The 16,655-nt window shown below is 41.0% G+C and overlaps 2 protein-coding genes across 2 annotated transcripts in view; one reads left to right on the forward strand and one right to left on the reverse strand.

Annotated features, from left to right (window-relative positions):
* CHLSN (cholesin) overlaps positions 1 to 16,655 on the forward strand; it is a 108,016-nt gene that overhangs the window by 24,259 nt on the left and 67,102 nt on the right.
* LOC139171782 (uncharacterized) lies at positions 8,409 to 15,749 on the reverse strand. The gene is made up of 2 exons (XM_070760209.1): positions 15,517 to 15,749; positions 8,409 to 9,968 (listed from the first exon to the last, which is right to left on the reverse strand). The coding sequence occupies exon 2, from the start codon at positions 9,927 to 9,929 to the stop codon at positions 8,907 to 8,909; it is 1,023 nt and encodes a 340-aa protein (XP_070616310.1). The 5' UTR covers positions 9,930 to 9,968; positions 15,517 to 15,749; the 3' UTR covers positions 8,409 to 8,906.

A 16,655-nucleotide genomic window follows, 5' to 3' on the forward strand; every position in this document is an offset into this window, starting at 1 on the left:
CAGGAAGAGGGAGATTGTGATCCTGCTGTATAGAGCGCTGGTGAGACCCCATTTGGAATAATACTGTGTCCAGTTCTGGAAACCTCACCTACAAAAAGATATGGATCAAATTGAATGGGTCCAAAGACGGGCTACAAAAATGGTGGAAGGTCTTAAGCATAAAACGTATCAGGAAAGACTTCATGAACTCAATCTGTAGAGTCTGGAGGACAGAAGGAAAAGGGGGGACATGATCGAAACATTTAAATGTGTTAAAGGGTTAAATAAGGTCCAGGAGGGAAGTGTTTTTAATAGGAAAGTGAACACAAGAACAAGGAGGCACAATCTGAAGTTAATTGGGGAAAGATCAAAAGCAACATGAGAAAATATTATTTTACTGAAAGAGTAGTAGATGCTTGGAACAAACTTCCAGCAGACGTGGTTGATAAATCCACAGTCGCTGAATTTAAACATGCCTGGGATAAACATAGATCCATTGTAAGATAAAATACAGGAAATAGTATAAGGGCAGACTAGATGGACCCTGAGGTCTTTATCTGCCATCAGTCTTCTATGTTTCTATGTAGTCCACCGGTCTTAAAAGATTGGGCCACCCTGGGTTATTAATGCAGATTTTAGAGAAGTAGCCAGAGATGGAAGAATTGTAGTGTTTTGTTGACCAAGATCTATGAAAGCTCAGACGATGTTGCATTTGTTAGTCTTCTGAGGTGCCGCCAGAGTATTTATTTTGGTTAAAACCCTGTATATTTTCCATTCTGTGCATCGGTTAGGAAAGGAAGCGAAGCACCCTCGGTTCTCTCTGCTTTTTTGGAAATCCTTCCTCTGCTCATCGGCCAGCCACGAAATTCTTTGCTCTGAAAGCTCCCTTCTTTTTCATAACATTCTGGACATATATATGCTGTCAGGCCCCGTCTTGGCAGGTTGGGTCTTCACTTCTCTCCCAGTTGGAACCGTGGCCACATCCAAAATATCTTTGGCTTGTAGGAGAAAAATTAGTCATGGAAAAGGCCTGGCACTGAAGCACAGTTTTGTACTGTTAAAGTTTTATTCTCCTTCAGATTCTCCTAAAGTCATTGATGAGATTCAGAAACAAGCTTTTAGGGACACTATAGAAACATAGAAACATAGAAGACTGACGGCAGAAAAAGATCTCCTGGTCCATCTAGTCTGCCCTTTCACTATTTCCTGGATTTTATCTTACAATGGATCTATGTTTATCCCAGGCATGTTTACATTCAGTTACTGTGGATTCTTCCTTCTTTCCTTCCTTCCTTCCTTCTCATCCTTCCTTCCTTCCTTCCTTCCTTCCTTCCTTCTCATCCTTCCTTCTCTTTCTTTCCTTCCTTCTTCATTCATAGAAACATAGAAGATTGACGGCAGAAAAAGACCTCCTGGTCCATCTAGTCTGCCCTTACACTATTTCCTGGATTTTATCTTACAATGGATCTATGTTTATCCCAGGCATGTTTACATTCAGTTACTGTGGATTCTTCCTTCTTTCCTTCCTTCCTTCCTTCCTTCCTTCCTTCCTTCCTTCCCATCCTTCCTTCTCTTTCTTTCTTTCCTTCCTTCTTCATTCATAGAAAGATAGAAGATTGACGGCAGAAAAAGACCTCCTGGTCCATCTAGTCTGCCCTTATACTATTTCCTGTATTTTATCTTAGGATGGATCTATGTTTATCCCAGGCATGTTGAACTTCAGTGACTGTGGATTTACCAACCACGTCTGCTGGAAGTTTGTTCCAAGGATCTACTACTCTTTCAGTGAAATAATATTTTCTCATGTTGCTTCTGATCTTTCCCCCAACTAACTTCAGATTGTGTCCCCTTGTTCTTGTGTTCACTTTCCTATTAAAAACACTTCCCTCCTGGACCTTATTTAACCCTTTTAACCTATTTAAATGTTTCAATCCTGTTCCCCCTTTCCCTTCTGTCCTCCAGACAGATGGAGTTCATGAAGTCTTTCCTGATACGTTTTAGGCTTAAGACCTTCCACCATTTTTGTAGCCCGTCTTTGGACCCCTTAAATTGTGTCAATATCTTTTTGTAGGTGAGGTCTCCAGAACTGAACACAGTACTCCAAACGTGGTCTCACCAGTGCTCTATATAAGGGGATCATAATCTCCCTCTTCCTGCTTGTTATATCTCTAGCTATGCAGCCAAGCATCCTACTTGCTTTCCCTACCGCCTGACTGCACTGTTCACCCATTTTGAGACTGTCAGAAATCACTACCCCTAAATCCTTCTCTTCTGAAGTTTTTGCTAACACAGAACTGCCAATGCAATACTCAGATTGAGGATTCCTTTTCCCCAAGTGCATTATTTTACATTTGGAAACATTAAACTGCAGTTTCCATTGCTTTGACCATTTATCTAGTAAAGCTAAATCATTTACCATATTACAGACCCCTCCAGGAATATCAACCCTATTGCACACTATTTCCCTATTGTCATAGGCAAATAGGCAAACCTATATATGTGTGTGTGTGTATGTGATCAAAATCCGCCCAATTGTCTTTGGTGCATAGGTTCTCAGTGTACATATTGAACAGATGGACATCATTTTGGGTTAGAAAGTAAAGTTTTCCCATGCTTTTTTTTTTTTAAACCATCAGTGTACATTTGATGTGGCTTTACAATATAAAATGACACCTAATTGGCAGGAGCGATGGGCACAGAACCCGATAGCCTCTTTGCTTTTCTGATCTCCAGGCACATCGAAATTTAAGCCCTGGCTGCCCAGATATTTATGGTCCAGACATTTGCAGGGAAAATGGGACATTAAAAGGACAGAGGCTCCAGGTAAAGGGATAATGCAAGCCCAGTTGTGCTATCGCTCTACTTAGTCGAGTAATTCTCACTCATCTTACTTTTGCTATGGGAGATTCCCCCCCACCACCACCATTTAGCTTATGGGTTACTATAATTGCATTCCCTTAATTGTCCCAGGAGGGAAAATAGCCTGCGTGTTTGAATCCTCCTCTTCCCCCTCCTCCTCCTGTGTCTCCTCCTCCTCTCTCCTTCCTCCTTCTCTTTCCCCTTCTTCTCCTTCCTCCTCTTCCTCCTTCTCTTCCTCCTCCTCCTGCTTCTTCTCCCCCTTCCTCCTTCTCTTTCCCCTTTTCTTCTTCTTCCTCCTCCTCCTGTGTCTCCTCCTCTCTCCTTCCTCCTTCTATTTCCCCTTTGTTTCCTTCCTCCTCTTCCTCCTTCTCCTGCTTTTTTTCCTCCTTCTCTTTCCCCTTTTCATCTTCCTCTTCCTCCTCCTTCCTCCTCTCCTCATGACAGGAAACAAACATAAGAACACCAAGAGGTTTCCAACATCCTGTTTGTGCTTGCAAGGGAAATGATTTGCGGTGGGTGTGTGTGTGAGAGAGAGAGAGAGACCACTGAAAAATCATGTCGTATTGGCACGCACAAAAACCCATTGCTCGCAACCCGTTATGCAATAGAGCAAAGCAGAAGTGAGCCAGAAGCTTAAATTCTAAATGATAGAATAGAATATAGAATATAGAATAGAATAATGGAATAAAAATAGAATAGAATACAGTATAGAATAGAATAGAATAATGGAATAAAGAATAGAGTAGAATAGAATATAGAATAGAAAAGAATAGAATAGAATAATGGAATAAAGAATAAAATATAGAATAGAATAGAATATAGAATAGAACATAGAATATAGAATAGAATAGTGGAATAAAAAATAGAATAGAGTAGAATAGAATAGAATATAGAATAGAATAGAATAATGGAATAAAGAATAGAATATAGAATATAGAATAGAATATAGAATAGAATATAGAATAGAATATAGAATAGAAAATAGAATAGAATAGAATAGGAATTTTTTATTTGGTGCAGATGCTCTCAGGGTATTAATTATTATTATTATTATTAATTATTTCATCAATAGTATTAATTATTAATATTAGTTTAATATTAATATAGTTAATTAATTAATTAATAATTATTAGCAAAAGGGTATTAATGCCTGCCACGTTATTTTTAAAAAAATCTGTATTTTAATGTATCTCAGAAATTCTAACCAGGGAACGACCCCCTTCCTAACATATCTTCAATCTTTAGTGCCCTTTCGCTCGTTGCCTGAATAATCACTTAATTTCAACAAACTATATAATTTTCCTGATGGGCTTTTAGCCCCCCAAGCCCCCTCTTGGCCTATGCGCTTACTACACCACCGAACTGAGATGGGGCAGCTCTTGGCATTTATTTGGACGGCCCTGCTTGACCGGACCATGGAAAAGCCAACATTTAAAGAAACAGATTAGCAGAGCTGGAAGGGGCCTTGTAGGGTCATCTAGTCCAAACCCCTACACTTGCCTCTACCTGGGATTGAACTCACAACCCCCCCGACTGTGAGGCAAGAGCTCCTCCTCTAGGCCACAGCAGCTGTGTAAGCATCGGTGCCACGAGCAGTCCAAATCAGGTTGGGAATTTAAAGGACTCATTCTTACTTTCTCACCCACCCCCTTTTTTTTGCAGCCAAAATTCAAATTTTATTTATTTATTTTTCCACGGGGAAGAGAGAACAGCTTGCGTGCATATATATGTCTGTGTTTTCCACCCTAGCACACACATCGTCACTAGGGATTGTGTCAACCAGTTGTGTAATATTTACTGATCTTTTAGGGTACGTAGTGAAGCAAGAGAGGAAAAACATAGAAGACCAGAGTTATTTGCAATCATCATCATTGATTATTATTATTATTATTATTATTTTTAAAAAATCGCACAAATGGACTACAGAGGCACAACTTGTTTGACTTGTGATATTGTGATACGAAATCCAGAATATCAATCTCGTTTGCTGTGTTGTATTGCCAACAATAATAATAATAATACAGTGTTCCCTCGATTTACGCGGGGGATGCGTTCCGAGACCGCCCGCGAAAGTCGAATTTCCACGAAGTAGAGATGGGGAAGTAAATACACTATTTTTGGCTATGACCAGTATCCCAAGCCTTCCCTTAACACTTTAAACCCCTAAATTACCATTTCCCATTCCCTTAGCAACCATTTAGATCATTACTCACCATGTTTATTTATTAAAGTTTATTAAAAAAAATGTTTTTTAAAGGCAGATGAAAGTTTGGCAACAACATATGACATCATCGGACGGGAAAAACCGTGGTATAGGGGGAAAAACCGCGAAGTATTTTTTAATTAATATTTTTGAAAAACCGTGGTATAGACGTTTTGCGAAGTTCGAACCTGTGAAAATCGAGGGAACACTGTAATAGTAATAGTAATAATAATAATAATAATAATAATAATAATAATAATAATAATAATAGAATGGTTTTGATCCCTTTATTCTGGGGCTAAATTTTGAGTTGCGTATACATGCTGGCTGGGGAATTCTGGGAATTTCAGTCTAGCAATTCTCCAGTTCGGAAGTTCCTCTGCTTTATTCACTCTGGTCCTTATGCTCTTTGGGTTCCTAGCAGTGGTGGGTTGTTCTGGGCTGGTTCGGTTCTATGAACTGGTAGCGGCAGGGGCAGGCTCCTCCCCTCCGCCCGCAACGTTGTGAACTGGTAGCAACGGGTTTTGAACCCACTGCTGGTGTCAAGCCATCAATCCTGACACCTTTTATCCCTTTTTTTGGGCTCTTTCACTCCTCCTTTTCCAGTGGTTTCTCTCGTTCGAGCCCGGCCTCCATCTACGTCCCGTCAGTCGAGGGTTTGGCCAGAATTGAGCAAATCTACTTGAGCCTCTTTCGCGTTTCCGAGCCCGAGACTTGCTATTCCTTTGCAAAAAGCCGGTGGCTTCCTTCTGCAAACAAAATTCCTCCTTTGCCGTTGACACAGCCATCCACATTTTCTGGTTGTCAAGCTCTTCGCCCCCCCCAAAATGCTCTTTACTCCAAACCTCATCTAGGCTGCAAAACCTTTTTAGAAGGTGGGCAGGTTTTCTGCCACTTCAGATTTCAAAAGCAGGAGGCTTATTTTTTTTATTTATTTATTTATTCATTCATTCATTCATTCATTCATTCATTCATTCATTTATTTATTTATTAGATTTGTATGCCGCCCCTCTCTGGAGACTCGGGGCGACTAACAGCAGCAATAAAGCAGTGTACAATAGTAGTCCGATGTTAGAAATAATTAAATTATTATTAAATTAATAATTCTCAAATACAGCGGGACCTCTACTTAAGAACGCCTCTACTTAAGAACTTTTCTAGATAAGAACTGGGTGTTCAAGATTTTTTTTGTCTCTTGCTAAGAATCATTTTCTACTTAAGAACCCAAGCCCGGAAAAATTTCCCAGGAAATTTGAGAGAAGCACGAAGGCCCGGCCAGTTTCCTGCCATTCTCCCTTTAATCCCGGCCATCTTGGGCTTTTCTGGGCTGCCAGAGGAGCCTTTTGGTGGCGCTTAAGGAGGCTTTGGCAGCCCAGAGCGAACAAAGCATTTTCCTTTCTCTGGATGCTTGGACAGGGAATAAACCTCTACCAGTGCCCAGAGAAAGGAAACGCTCCCTTCGCTCTGGGCAACTGAGGAGTCACCAAAGCGAAGGAAAGGCGCTGGCGACAAAGCGAGCGAGCAAGAGGAGAGGGTAGCCCTTCAGCATGGGAAGGAAGAAGAAGCAGGTAGCAGCAGCAGCAGCAGCCAGTGTATGGGAGGCAGTGTATGGGAGGCAGCCTTGCGTGCTCCTCCTCGCCGCCTGAGAGTCCCTCTTCTTCTTTTTTTTAAGCCTTAAAGTTTTGGATTTTTTTGATTCCCCTCCCCTCACCTTCTTCCTTCGGCAGCGACTGTCCTCCTCCTCCTCTTCCTACTTCTCCAAATTCCGAGCTTTTATTTCTTTCCTAATGGGTTTGCACGCATTATTTGCTTTTACATTGATTCCTATGGGAAAAATTGCTTCTTCTTACAAACCTTTCTACTTAAGAACCTGGTCACGGAACGAATTAAGTTTGTAAGTAGCGGGACCATTCCGACTTACAATGGCAGTTTAGCCCAGGATTTATGTGCAAGACATTTCTTAAGTGGGTTTTGTCCCATTTTATTTATTTATTTGTTTATTAGATTTGTATGCCACCCCTCTCCTTAGACTCGGGGCGGCTCACAACAGTAATAAAACAGCATATGACAAATCTAATATTTAAAATAATTTAAAAAACCTTATTAAAATTTTACGACCTTTCTTGCCACGGTTGTTAAGTGAATCACTGCAGTTTTTAAATTACCGTATTTTTCGGTGTATAAGATGCAGCTTTTTCCTCCCTAAAAGAGGCTGATTTTATTTATTTATTTATTACTTAGATTTGTATGCCGCCCCTCTCCGAAGACTCGGGGCGGCTCACAACACGTGGAAACAAATCATAAATAATCTGACAATTTAAAATATTTAAAGATTTAAGAAAGACCCCATATACTAACAGACATACACACAAGCATACCATATATAAATTAAACATGCCCAGGGGGAGATGTTTAATTTCCCCATGCCTGACGGCAAAGGTGGGTTTTAAGGAGTTTACGGAAGGCAGGAAGAGTAGGGGCAGTTCTAATCTCCGGGGGGAGTTGGTTCCGGAGGATAATTTGGGTGTGTCTTATACTCTGAATGTAGCCTTTCCCCCCCCTCCCCCCAGCCCTAATTAGGTGCTAACGATCTTCCCAGCTCTTACTTTGCAGGCTCTTTCGTTGTTTCTCTCTGCGAAGAATGTTTTCCAAGCCCTAAGTCTTTGCAGGGTTTTTTTCATTACTCTAACTTGCTCTGAATAAGTTTCTTTCCATCCCTCACCAGATGCTAACGATCCTCCTAGCTCTTACCAGCTTGCAAGCTCTTTCATTGTTACTCTCTACAAAGAATAAGAGAGATGAGAAGAAAAATACTACATAAATGGTATTATACACCAGTACAATTAGCACGCTTTCAAACAACGAGGAAAGGAAATTGTTGGCATGGGTGCAAGGAAAAAGGAGTATTTATGCATATGTTTTGGGAATGTAATAAAGTTCAAAAATTTTGGAAACAAATACAAATGGAAGTGAATAAAATTACGAATGGTAATTGGAAAATAACCAAGGAAGCAGCATTATTGATAAAAGATAGTGAGGTAAAAGAATATGAAGAAATCAAAACTGCAGCGATAGAAAGTGCCCAGGCAACCATAGTGCTTGGGTGGAAAGATGACAATAAATGGACGATAAAAAATTGGTGCAGATACATGGTGGACCACATTCACTAGGAAATTATGGAAATCAGATTACATAATTATAATGAAGAGAAATTAGCAGCCACAATGAGGCGGTGGGAGAAGGTTAAAAATTATATATTAACAATATCAGCAAGCGATGCAAATGTAAGAAATAAAATTCAATCACTTTATAAAGAATGAACAATGTAACCCAGAGATGAAGCAAATGAAGGACTCAAAATTGAATCTTTTTATTTTTCTGTTTGGTGATGGTACACTTTTATGTTTTATGTTTTTGTTTTCTGTAATTTTTTTTAATAAAATCAATACAAATTATATTTAAAAAAAACAAAAAAAAACAAATAATGTTTTCCAAACCCTGTCTTTGATTTTGTTTTTTCATTCTCTATTTGCTCCAAATGTTTCTTTCCAGCCCTAACCAGGTGCTAACAATGTTCCCAGCTTTTACCGGCTTGCAAGCTCTTTCATTGTTACTCTCTGCAAAGAAGGTTTTGATTTTGCCATTTGCTTTTCTTCCAAAGACCTGTTGGTTCACATAATTGCCCGGCCTTTGCTGTCGTGAAACCCGGGCAGAGTTATGGGGATAGTAGTCTTCTCAATACCCCCTTTGAGAAAAACACAGCTATTTTTGCCCACAGCTGACGAATCAGGAAAACGTTTGTGGTTTTGATAGATGTCCGCCGATGCGCAGTTATTCAAGGTTTCAGTATGTCGGGACAGTGGCGTCAGCGCATTTCGGAAAGCCCAGTTTGGTTGTCTTGAATGTCCAAGCCCTGGCGGGCATGCCGTCCCCTCGTGCAACGCCTGGTCAGATTTTTAAGCGTGTTCAGCAGAGTGGTCCTGTAGGGTCGATGCAGGAACAGGAGAATCACCAAACTCCCACAACCTTCGCAGAACAAAACCACCTCTGAGATGTTCATGGTCAGCTCGTTCCTAACAGTCCCGGCCTCTCCCTTGATCTTGAGGACGGTCCGGGCCAGGATCAGGACGTTATAAAACAGACGGCACGACAGCATGCTTGCCGCCATGGCCAGAACAGCCCAAAGGGGCTGACCGTTTTTTCCCGAGGAATATCGGCCCGCCGGCGCCTTTTTCACAAATGCTAGAATGCCGAGTAGGAGCTCGGCCAGCGACGGAGCGCAGAACCCCAAGGCGAATTTAATGATCTCGTATTCGGGCCAGGCGAACAAGGGATCGAGTTGGCAGTCCGTTTCTCCCTGGTAATGTTCGATGCCCAGCAGCGCACTGAGAATCAAGGCGGCACAGAAGCTGCACATCAGCACGAAACCGACGCAGACCGCTGGGCTCCGGTGCGCCTTGCCGATTAGGGGGTTTTGGGGCGGGTGCCTGGCGAGGAAAAGGCTCAGGATGAGTAAGAGGAGGAGGAGCTGCGACGAGAAGTAACCCAGGTTGAAGAAGAACGACAGCGTTCCACACCCGAGGTAGGACGTTTGGAGATAGGCCGGCCGCACGGCGATGGTGAGCGAGACAAAGACGATGAAGAGGTTGACGAGGGTCTGGGAACAAAACAAGGCGTCGAATTTGCCCAGGACGTGATTTCGATAATTCTGGATGCAAATTCCCAAGATAACCACGCCGGCTAATAAACCCGTCGGCACAAAGACGCCGATGTAGGCGTGCATGAACCTCGAAATGACCTGTTGCGCGAAGATAATCTCTTCGAAGTTGGTGGAGGGATCTTTGCTCAGGCTTGGGTACCTCATCCAGGTCATGTTGTGCGGCAACATTTTTTTTGGGTGGGGAGGGGGTGTTGAGCCCCGCAGGAGCTGAAAGGGAAGAGAAGGAGATGCCTTTAAAAGGAGGTTAAGTCACAATATTTATTTATTTTTATTAATATGGATTGTTTCCTCATTGCTTATTTGACCCCTATGACAACCAGTAAGTGTTGTATCACATAATTATTGACAAATGTCTCTTTTTCTTTTATGTACACTGAGAGCATCTGTACCAGAGACAAATTCCTTGTGTGTCCAATCACACTTGACCAATAAAGAATTGTTTTCTATTCTATTCTATTCTATTCTATTCTAGACAAATGTATTTTTTCTTTTATGTACACTGAGAGCATCTGCACCAGAGACAAATTCCTTCTGTGTCCAATCACACTTGACCAATAAAGAATTCTTTTCTATTCTATTCTACTCTATTCTACTCTATTCTACTCTATTCTACTCTATTCTACTCTATTCTACTCTATTCTACTCTACTCTATTCTATTCTATTCTATTCTAGACAAATGGATCTTTTTCTTTTATGTCCACTGAGAGCATCTGCACCAAAGACAAATTCCTTGTGTGTCCAATCACACTTGGCCAATAAAGAATTCTATTCTATTCTATTTCTGTTCTATTCTGTTCTGTTCTATTCTGTGTATTCAACTTCTATGATGCCCAATCCCGAAGGACTCAGGGCGGCTTACAACAATAATAAAAATACAATATAAATACACGGCAATAAAAAGAAGTCAAACAATATCTAAAATTAAAACATTTTCGGAAACTAAAACCTCATAAAAGTTCCTTTAAAAAGGCAATCACAGTCATACATAGGCGCACTGTTCATAGAGTTGGCCATCAAGTAAATTTATGGCCCCCAGGCCTGCCGATAGAGCCAGGTCTTCGTGGCCTTACGAACGGCCAGCAGGGTGGGAGCAGTACGGACATCAGGTGGTAGTTGGTTCCAAGGAGCCGGGGCCGCCACAGAGAAGGCCCTCCCCTGCATTGCTTAGTCGACGGGACCCGGAGGAGGCCAACTCCAGTGGGGTCTTATTAGTCAATAAACCTGGGAAGTAACCCCCAAAGCTCTCTACTCCAGGAAGGAAGAATTATTGCAACACGCTCTTCATTGAAAAGTGTTTAGAGACTACCATTGGTCCAAAACGCAGCCACGTGAGCTGTTACAGGTGTACCTAGGTACACCCAGGTTACACCAACACTCCACGTGCTGCATTGGCTCCCAATCAGTCTCCGGACACAATTCAAGGTGTTGGTAAAACCAGGTTATGTACAGGACCGCATTCTGACACATTATTCTGCCACGGTTAGAGCCCACGGAGTCGGTCTTCTCAAGGTTCCTTCTTTGTGGTGGCTCCGGTCCTATGGAATCAACTCCCTCCCTTACATAAACTTTGGGCTTAATTGTGGCGATCAGCCAAGGTTTATCCATACAATATTGGTGTATCTTCATATCCTAGTGGTGCAGAAATTTTTTAATATGCATATGATCCATATGCATTGGCAGTTCTGTGTTAGCAAAAACTTCAGAAAAGAAGGATTTAGGGGTAGTAGTTTCTGACAGTCTCAAAATGGGTGAGCAGTGTGGTCGGGCGGTAGGAAAAGCAAGTAGGATGCTTGGCTGCATAGCTAGAGGTATAACAAGCAGGAAGAGGGAGATTATTATCCCCTTATATAGAGCGCTGGTGAGACCCCATTTGGAATACTGCGTTCAGTTCTGAAGACCTCACCTACAAAAAGATATTGACAAAATTGAACGGGTCCAAAGACGGGCTACAAGAATGGTAGAAGGTCTTAAGCATAAAACTTAGCAGGAAACACTCAATGAACTCAATCTGTATAGTCTGGAGGACAGAAGGAAAAGGGGGGACATGATCGAAACATTTAAATATGTTAAAGGGTTAAATAAGGTCCAGGAGGGAAGTGTTTTTAATAGGAAAGTGAACCCAAGAACAAGGGGACACAATCTGAAGTTAGTTGGGGGAAAGATCAAAAGCAACATGAGAAAATATTATTTTACTGAAAGAGTAGTAGACCCTTGGAACAAACTTCCATCAGACGTGGTAGGTAAATCCACAATAACTGAATTGAAACATGCCTGGGATAAACACAGATCATCCTAAGATAAAATACAGGAAATAGTATAAGGGCAGACTAGATGGACCATGAGGTCTTTTTCTGCCGTCAGTCTTCTATGTTTCTATCCTTCCGGGCCATGTAAAGTCTGCATGAGTTTCCCTGCTGACCGTTGGGTGTTTCAAAACAATGGTCAAGAAATACACAAATTTGCAATAAGAGAATTTTACCATCGCTTTGAGGTCCTTACAGTTTTTAAATACCACCCAGGCCTCATCAGGGAGTTATTAGTATTTTTCTTCCAAAGCCAATATAGCTTTTATCTTGATTAGGCTGTTAGTTGCTTAGGTAGATGTGCGAATGTACACCTGGTAGGAGTTGTAAATTCCAAAAGTTAAGGGTTTCTGTAGGCGAAACTGGCAAAAAAAGATAAGTATAATGGCTCAATCAGATGCTCCCGTCCCGATTCAGTTACCCTGGAATAAGCATCGCATTTCCTTTTAAGCAAATCAAAACACGAAACGATCGAATTGCATTTTTTTTTTGTTCAGTAAATACAGCCTGTCTCACTGTCTCAAAGTGGCATGGGTCCCTTATGCAAAATAGAATAGAATAAAATAAGATAATAGACATGAAGAATAGAAAAGATTATTAGAATAGAGTAGAATATAGAAAGGAAGAATAGAATAGAATAGAATAAGATAATTGACATGAAGAATAGAATAGAATAAGATAATAGACATGAAGAATAGAATAGAATAGATTATTAGAATAGAGTAGAATATAGAAAGGAAGAATAGAATAGAATAGAATTATTTATTGGCCAAGTGTGATTGGACACACAAGGAATTTGTCTTTGGTGCAGATGCTCTCAGCGTACATAAAATAAAATATACATTTGTCAAGAATCATGAGGTCCAATACTTAATGATTGTCATAGGGGACAAATAAGCAATCAGGAAACAATCAATATGAATAAAAATCTTAAGGATACAAGCAACCGGTTACAGTCCTACAGTCTTAAGTGGGAGGAAATGGGTGATAGGAATGATGAGAAAAAACTAGTAGAAATAGAAGTGCAGACTTAGTAAATAGTTTGACAGTGTTGAGGGGATTGTTTGTTTAGCAGAGTGAGGGTGACGTTTTGAGGGTAGGAGTTGGAACAGTGTGTGTCCAGGAATCGAGGGGTCAGTCAATATTTTCCCGGCCCTCTTTTTGACTCGTGCAAAAGGTGATAATTCTTCTCCTTCGCGAGAAGAAAATGAGTTGCCAATGCCAGTTGTCCTTTGTTTGTTTGTTTCTCTGAGAAATATGCCTTGTGCTGGGATAACAACGAGCATCTTGCATTGCCTGCCATGTGGCGCTTTCCTGAGTATTCAAAAAGCATATTTCACCCGTCAGTTCGTGACGGCCCAAGCTTCGTGCCAGCTTTATTTTACGTTTTTTAAAATAACTGTTTTGAAAATCTGCCTGTGGCGAGGTCACCTCTGCCGGCAGGCTGCAATACACAGGCTGTTCTTCTATTTGATAAGGCTTCAAGTAGCTTCCCCCAAATAATAATAATAATTAATAATAATTTATTAGATTTGTATGCCGCCCCTCTCCAAGGACCCGGAGCGACTCACAACAATAAAACATCATATACAAATCCAATGTTGAAACAGTCTTTAAAAACCCCTTATTAAAAACAGTCATACAGCCCAAACACACCATCCATAAAATTAAAGGCAGCTAAGGATATATACACATATCTTCAAGTTGCCACGGTTGGGAAACGCTGCTGTAGAGTTTCCTGCCCGAGCAGGAGAGTTGGACTAGAAGACCTCCAGGCTCCCTTCTCATACTGTTATTCTGTTCACTGTTAGACTCTTCTCTGCCACGGAGGCCAAATCCTGCCTTGCAAATCTGCCCCAAAGGCCGAAATGATTTATGGGTGTTTATCCCGGACGCTTAGATCAGAAGACCTAGATTTGACACTGACGAATTCAAGCCTTCCAAATCACATGGTTTCCTTCGGGACGGATCGTTTTAAGGAACCAACACGAATGTATTTATTTTTTAGCTTGCTTTTTTCCCCTGCCCCTGTTTTGTGCTACAGAAAAAAAAACTAGCATTCACTCCCAACCGTTTTGTGCATAGATCTGTGGCCATACACTGATTATGACTTGGTGTCCTTTTAAGTAGGCAAAGAGGTTATCATTCTTAGTAGTAGATAAGGGGTGGACAACCCTGGAAACGTGTGAATTTCAATTTTCAGAAAATTGACTGGCTGACGAATTCTGGGAATTGAAGTCTACAGATTGGACACCCCTGTAGTAGATGCTTGATTAATCTTTAGAAACATAGAAACATAGAAGACTGACGGCAGAAAAAGACCTCCTGGTCCATCTAGTCTGCCCTTATACTATTTCCTGTATTTTATCTTAGGATGGATCTATGTTTATCCCAGGCATGTTTAAATTCAGTGGCTGTGGATTTACCAACCACGTCTGCTGGAAGTTTGTTCCAAGGATCTACTACTCTTTCAGTGAAATAATATTTTCTCATGTTGCCTTTGATCTTTCCCCTAACTAATCTCAGATTGATAATGTTATTTGTAGATATCTGATCAATTATAGATCCAGATAAATACAGGTATTTGATCTAGATACTTCCTTAGCTTTAAGCGATGTCATGCACCTTCCTATCTGTGTCCCCTTGTTCTTGTGTTCACTTTCCTATTCAAAACACTTCCCTCCTGGACCTTATTTAACCCTTTAACCTATTTAAATGTTTCGATCATGTCCCCCTTTTCCTTCTTTCCTCCAGACTATACAGATTGAGTTCATGAAGTCTTTCCTGATCAGTTTTATGCTTAAGACCTTCCACCATTCTTGTAGCCCGTCTTTGGACCCGTTCAATTTTGTCAATATCTTTTTGTAGGTGAGGTCTCCAGAACTGAACACAGTACTCCAAATGTGGTCTCACCAGCGCTCTATATAAGGGGATCACAATCTAGGGCCTGGAGTCAAAAAAAACTTGACCCAGAAATTATTACAATCATAATTTAATTTAGGAAAGGTTATCTGTATGGAACTAATTTAGATACGGATAATGAAACAGTGTCAACTATGCTGCATTTGGGACCTGGATTGGGTGTGATTCCTTCCCCAAACATCCATATTTCACTTTAATAAAAGTTTTGTTTCTCTTTCTCTGTGGCTTCTTACCACTCGGGAACTACCTAACCCTTTCTTTCCGCTTCACAAAATTATTCTTAACAGACATGGAGGGGAAAAAACACTTCTTTCCTTTTTTTCACAGTACCGTTGTCCAGATATACATTTTCCAAAAATATCTTAGTTTGCAGTTCTGTTTTGGAGCATATTGCAAAAGGAGAAGGACTTAGCTATCCAGCGGTTTTCTTGCTCAACAATTTGGGGGGGGTTATGGGGTAGACAAATGGATAAATACAGGATAACTTAATAAAGATTTAATTTGATTTGAAGCAAAGTCAATAACTTACCCGCGAAAGATAAACTTCGGAAGATGCGACAGGCCGACACTTCCTTCCTGGCGAGATTGAAAGATAACGGCTGCTTGAACAGCAAATGATTTCCACGGAGCTACTTCCTGTAGCGGCTGGTGACGTTTCCAATTACCCAGCTGTGAGACTTACAGAAAACCTACAGTTCTTTAAGAAACAGGAGCTCGGTTTCACATAATTCGAACCGTACACGTCGCCTCCATCGGGGCCGAAAAGGGCTCGACCATGTGACTTTAAAGTTGACTTAAGCCAGGGGATATTTTGGTGCTGCAACACAGAAAAAGTAGTGTTTAGCTGTATATATATATATTTCTGAGCATCTGAGGCCATCCAGTGGCTTCTCTCTGGGAGGAAACACCCATTACGTGTATTCTCCACTTTCCAAAGTTTGGAATTCCATTTCCCAGTAACAGACGTTTATTCAGTCTTTGAAATGCTACAGTGTTGAAGAACTTAACTAAAGAAGGAATTTGTCTTTGGATGGACCAAGGCTTCATAAAAACAAGCCCTTTCCTCATCCCATTTACCGTATTTTTTGGAGTACAGTGTTCCCTCGATTTTCGCAGGGGATGCGTTCCGAGACCGCCCGCGAAAGTCGAATTTCCGCAAAGTAGAGATGCGGAAGTAAATACACTATTTTTGGCTATGAACAGTATCCCAAGCCTTCCCTTAACACTTTAAACCCCTAAATTACAATTTCCCATCCCCTTAGCAACCATTTAGATTATTACTCACCATGTTTATTTATTAAAGTTTATTTTAAAAAATGTTTTTTAAAGGCAGACAAAAGTTTGGCAATGACATATGACATAATCAGGTGGGAAAAACCGTGGTATAGGGGGGGAAACCGCAAAGTATTTTTAAATTAATATTTTTGAAAAACCGTGGTATAGACGTTCCGCGAAGTTCGAACCCGCGAAAATCGAGGGAACACTGTATTTAAATTTTTTGGATACACCTTTTTTCTCCCTAAAAGAGGCTGATAATTTGGGGGCGTCTTATACTCTGAATGTAGCTTTTTCCCCCCTCCAGCCGTTACTAGCTGCTAACGATCCTCCCAGCTCTTACCTTGCAGGCTCTTTCGTTGTTTCTCTCTGCGAAGAATGTTTTCCAAGCCC

This window comes from Erythrolamprus reginae, chromosome 9 (assembly GCF_031021105.1).
Source record: "Erythrolamprus reginae isolate rEryReg1 chromosome 9, rEryReg1.hap1, whole genome shotgun sequence".
Taxonomy (NCBI): Eukaryota; Metazoa; Chordata; class Lepidosauria; order Squamata; family Dipsadidae; genus Erythrolamprus; species Erythrolamprus reginae.